The 6,000-nt window shown below is 38.9% G+C and overlaps 1 protein-coding gene across 2 annotated transcripts in view; it reads left to right on the top strand.

The window, feature by feature from the left end:
- The window catches only part of fbxw7 (F-box and WD repeat domain containing 7), a 164,341-nt gene extending 158,556 nt beyond the window's left edge, over positions 1–5,785 (top strand). For both annotated transcript variants that reach the window (XM_084402978.1, XM_084402979.1), the window contains 2 exons: positions 31–241; positions 5,052–5,785. In XM_084402978.1, the coding sequence (XP_084259104.1) occupies positions 31–241; positions 5,052–5,320 (480 nt within the window). In that variant the 3' untranslated portion in view covers positions 5,321–5,785. The remainder of the gene's footprint in view (positions 1–30; positions 242–5,051) is intronic.
- Positions 5,786–6,000: the final 215 nt, after the last annotated feature.

A 6,000-nucleotide genomic window follows, 5' to 3' on the forward strand; every position in this document is an offset into this window, starting at 1 on the left:
AATGATTTATTTAATCCGCTCTTTCTACAGTTTGACGGCATCCATGTAGTGAGTGGTTCGTTGGACACATCAATTCGGGTGTGGGATGTAGAAACGGGAAACTGTATTCACACGCTCACAGGTCATCAGTCTCTCACCAGCGGCATGGAGCTCAAAGATAATATCCTCGTCTCTGGAAACGCTGACTCCACCGTCAAGATCTGGGACATCAAGACCGGCCAGTGCCTACAGACACTGCAAGGTGAGCAGAGAGAGTATGACTGATCGCAACTCGGTCAAAGGAATAGTTCACCTAAAAATGTCAGAGACTTAAAGAGATAGTTCACCCTAAAATCTAAACGAAGTCATAAATTACTCACCCTGGTGTTTTTCTAATGCCATATGCCCTTCTTTCTTTTATGGACCACAAAAGGAGATTTAATGTTCAGCTCACGTTCATCCATATAATGGTAGTGCGTAGTGACCTGCATCAAGCTTATAAAAAAGATGCAAAAGTATCACAGAATGATCCCATGTGACTCGTATATACCAAGTGTTATAGGGTAATACGATATGAAATTTAATGCATTATTTAACGAAAATCCTGACCTTGGCCGTTGGTCTTCAGTCCATGGCTACACAACGTGTGCTATCGTGTGACACTGTTAGCGCCGCAGTTTACTCCATCTCACCCAGAAAAAGCACACAATCTGTTATTCCATGTCCTAGACACTGAATCCATTTTTTTCTGCTAAACTAAACTAAGGGAAAAGAGAAAATATAGATGGAATCCGTACATGAAATGCTTAATATTAAAGATGAATGAGAAACAGCTGGTGCTATTTGCCATTGTGGCTATTTATCTGGAGCGAAAGCACAAGCAACGGACTTCACAAATCCATTCAGGCTCTGAGTCAGCACAGCGAGTGTCCCTGTATGTGCACAGACACGTATCATAAATTATAGGAAAGTTGCTAACCTCTAAAATAAATTTCAATACAGGCTGTAGTGACTAATCACGTACGCTCCACTGACTTCACTCCTATTGGTTGTTGTGTCGCTCCTGAAAGTCGCTTTTTATTTGCATAGTTAAAAATATCTCAACTTTGTCCTGTCGCTGGACACGCCTGCATCCTGTCACCAATGGTCACTGTCACTCATACCGCCAAAAATCGCCAGCTCTACAGTGAAATGAATGGGATTATGGCGCGTTGTCGCTGGCAGTGTAAACACAGCTTTAATTGTTTATCGATTATTGCGGTGTTTATTATAAATTATTTATCTGTACACATTATTTTATTTTTAAATTAATGCACCCTTGTAATTTTTAATCGGAAAGACATCTTTTCTCTGACATGTGCGAGGGCGGGACAATAATCCCTTTCCTCCAACAACCTGTCACTCACATGTACAAAATGAGGTTGCATTTTTTTAGTTCGAGAAGCCATTTTACTTTGGTATATGGCACAATAGGGAATCAAATCAGCTTGCAACGTGTTTCATATTGAATTTAAATGCAGCATTCCTTTAACCTGAACATAGATGTTGAATAATTGTCAAATTTGGTGTAGGGGAAGATTATTACTTAATGACTTAAATTTCAGTCTCTTCCTCACACAAAGCAATCATTAGAAGACTTGGGATTTAGTACATGTCTCGTTTGGACCACAGTGATTGTCCTTTGTGTAGCTTGACAGCCACTGTGAAGTTGTTGAATGAAAATATTTTCCAACATTTTCTGGGGGGGAAAAAGCTATACATATTGTTTTTGGGTGAACTGTTACTTTAAGAGCTTTATCCATTGCATTTTAACCACAAAACAAATTTTTTACTCCGTCTTCAGGCCAAAGAAAAACATGTTTCCAAAGATGTATTTTTCATAATTCCCAGCCTCTCTTAGCATCTTGAGCTTTAATCTTCTGGAAGGGTGAGGAATAGATGACATGATGAAAGGAATTGGAGGGGGATGTGGTGGTCTTATTGGGGGTGCCCAGAGGGGGGATGGACCATATATCAGTTTGTAGGTCATTTAATTAGGTCATTGAGCATTTCCTGTTATCACTTAATCGTTTGACATAATAAACAAAAACACACATTTGACCCCAGACAAGATGCTCAACTCAACGGCTGAGCTTTGAAGTGCGAATGCTCATAGACAGTCACTCATTAAAGGAAAAGGGTCTATTTTGTCACTCTGTGTAGTGTCTTGCACATCAATAGAGAGCGGCCATCTCATTTACATTCACACAGTTGACTTTAGCGCTCTACTAATGGGTATTCATGAGCAAAATCCATGCCTTTGAAATGGATATTTAGAGTTTTCATTCACTCATGAACTTCAATCTGTCTTTGTTCTCAATCTAGATGTTTGATAACATGATTTTCAGTATTTGACTACGGATTGCCTGTAATAGCTCACCACACCCCTCTGCAGTAACAGGAACCAGTGTACTGTAGCACATCTCTTTTTCTCTTTCTCTTTATATGCCTCGCTGACAGCAGTCTAAGCACTTTTGTTTAGACTCAGATGTTCCTTGGCCTATCAGAAAGACTGGCTCAATTCAATACCTCAAGGGCATAGAATCAAAGCCATTAATGCCACAGTATTTCCCGTAACCATAGTTACACATCCTCTCTCCGATTTCTCCGTTGTGGCAAATAGCTGCAGGTCGATTTCCTGTCTATCGGGCTTTCATCGTTGCGGTGTGTGTGATGAGCCTCTACATCTGGAATTCCTTGTGGAATCCCTTGTACTCTTTAATTAGTACTTATTAGGGAAATAATATACTTTAAAAGAATATACCTAAGTGCAAATTGAATGTACTGTTTTTGACACTTAAATAAATGTTATTTGCTGTAAAATGAAAATGTATTTTAGTTGAAATTTATATTAATACAATTATTTGATCTTAAAGGGGTCATATAATGCCATTTTTGTACAAGTTATTATGATTCTTTAGGGTCTAAATGAAAAGTTTGTAATACACTTTAATTAAAAATTCTCATTAGTATTGTAAGAAAACACAAATTTTACCTGGTCAAAAACAGCTCTGTTTTCAGCACGCCGTTTAAGTGCATGTGTCTTTAAATGATAATGAGCTTTGCTCACCCCGCCCCTCTGTTCTGTGCGTACACAGTTTGTAATAACACAATAACCATAACGCGTTGTTCATTATAAACGTGGGATTATGAATTATATTGAGAACGTTGTACATAGAAAACATGCCGTAATGTACCCTGAGTGTAAACCTTAGCCGCATTCATCGTGAAGCGTGCAAGCGATTTGCAAAGATTAATATAAAGGTTAATAAAACGTTACACTCACTTCTTCTGGAGGTGCAGCAGGAACACGAATAGTTGGTACCGATCCTTTTTTCAGGAGCAGCTTCTTAGCAAAACCAGCTTTATACTGATCCTCGTTTATAAAGCAGTCTGGTGAGAAATGATTCGCGCAAACATGAAAGCATTGACGTTAATCGTGGGGAATATTCCCTTCGAAAACAAAACTCAGCCACTGCGTCTTCAGTGGTTCGGATTTAGGAACATCAAAATGACTGCTGTGTTCGTTATTACACCCAAGAACAGAACACCACAATCGCTTAGACGCCATTCTGCTCCAGCGTATCAACAATGTCCGCGCGGACTATGATGACAGCTCGCTCAGGGCGGGTCTGTGTTGAAACGCTGCTGTCAATTAACAATCGTGGGAGGGGCCACCAACCGTGTGACGTCATATGGTCAGACGGCTCGATTTGAGACGGGGGAAAACATATAAGGATATTTTTATCATTATATGATGGTTGTGTACAGGCACTGCCAACACACATTTCAGTACAATCAACTTGTAAAAGTGCATGTACCATTATATGAGTGCTTTTAAGAGTGCTTATTTGGTCATATATATATATATATATATATATATATATATATATATATATATATATATGCTTAGCTCCCCATATATATATATATATATATATAGGGAGCTAAGCATATAGTATAGTAGGACATAAGCATATAAATGTACTTTAGAGTAAAAAGAGTAATACATTGACATTATTACAAATAGAGCTGAACGATTAATCGTTAAAAGATTGCTATCTTTATTCAAACACCCACACGATCTTAAACCTTTGACAAGTAGCTGCGATCACAGCAGAACATTCAAATCTGCGTTGGCGCTGCTGAAGAGCTAGAGAGCAGTTTTCAAACACGCAGGATCATTATTTCTGTTACAATAATTTATATTATCACAGAAGTACTGGGATATTTCTGATATAAACACTATCTATGATAGCGATCAAAATAGAGCAAATCAACTTTTGAAAGTAACTAGATGCCTTAAAGATTGTATCAATTACATTACAGCATTAGGTGGCGACAAGTGACTGTTAAAAAATGTAGGCCATTTGTCATTGAATCATTCATTCAGGAGATTCGTTCAAAAATGCTGGAGTCTTTATGAGTGAGTCATTGAATCATTCGTTCAAACAAAAAACAAAACAAAAAAACAACCTCTAATTAATTAATTTTTTTTTTTAAATAGACTGCTGCAATAAAAAAAAAATTAGAACCTCTAGTAAATTACAAGTTGTTTTGTTTAGTTGTCTATTCAGAATCGTGATCTATTTTAAACAACAAAATATTATTTCAGAATCGTGCTGCTCTAATTACAAAGTGTACTCAAGAGTGTCAAGAAACAATCAAAGTGAAGGTGTTCTCCAAGTACACTGTAAAAATTATATGATCAATAATTTGACAACATATGTCATCAAAATAAGGTTTTCAACTTTCTTCTAAGTTATAGAAGATTAATCTATAAGTCATATAATGTAATTTAAGTTGAAATGACTAAATATCCAAGTTGATTGTACTTAAAAATTTAAGGCAGCAATTTTTTTTACAGTGTACACTTAAGTGGCCTTTTATTTCAGTAATATTATATTCTCTTTTTATATATATACTTTTAAGATTTGACTACTCTACAAGTGTACATGCAATACTAAATGTACTTAGTTTTCACAATGAATGTACACTCTTAACTTATTTTCTTTCTTTTATCTCGCTCTTAGGTCCCCACAAGCACCAGAGTGCAGTAACATGCTTGCAGTTCAACAAGAATTTTGTCATCACCAGCTCCGATGACGGTACGGTGAAGTTGTGGGACCTTCGGACAGGCGAGTTCATCCGCAACCTGGTCACACTGGAGAGCGGAGGCAGCGGCGGTGTGGTCTGGCGAATCCGCGCCTCCAATACCAAACTTGTTTGCGCGGTGGGCAGCCGTAACGGCACGGAGGAAACCAAGCTCCTGGTGCTGGACTTTGATGTGGACATGAAGTGAAGGGGGTGAACTTAAAGGGGACTCGTTTGTAAAATGGGGAGGGTGGGGAGAGCAACCTGCCCCGGGTCTTTCCGCGCCAGGACCGATCGCTCACTTCATGGCATCTCCACCTCCCCGATAAGTTGCCGCCAACATCTCTCCCCGTTGTGCCACGGTCCACGACTGCCGCCACAGTTCCGTTCACCTTCCGAAGGGGGGAGGGGTGGGGGCAGACGCTCATGCACCACAGCATTCTGGGAAGGAAACTGACAGGAAGGACATGGGAAGACTGGATTGTCCCTTTTCCTACCACTCAAGGCGACCTTGCACAGAGACTTGTTCGCTCAAGCCTGACTGAAATTCACACCCATATGTACAAACGTTATTTTTTTGATCTAAACAGTCAACACTGTATACATGAAACCCTAACGCATCAACACGGATACGGAGAGATAAATAGTGTATACAAATAAAAAATTTATGGAGAAAGATGAGAATTGAAGAGCTTTGTACTGCAGGAGTGATTCGAGAAAGAGAGACAAAGGAAGCCAATTTTGTCAGTCCTCATCAACCTCAGCACACGCCAAATATCCCTTTCTTCCTCGCACGTTATTTTCTTTTGTATCCGTTTTTTTTTTTTTTTTTGCTTTGTTCCCCACAACTTTAGTTTTTTGTTTTGTTTGTTTTCCGCATCAACAGCT

Source organism: Rutilus rutilus (genome assembly GCF_951802725.1).
Source record: "Rutilus rutilus genome assembly, chromosome: 2".
Classification (NCBI taxonomy): domain Eukaryota; kingdom Metazoa; phylum Chordata; class Actinopteri; order Cypriniformes; family Leuciscidae; genus Rutilus; species Rutilus rutilus.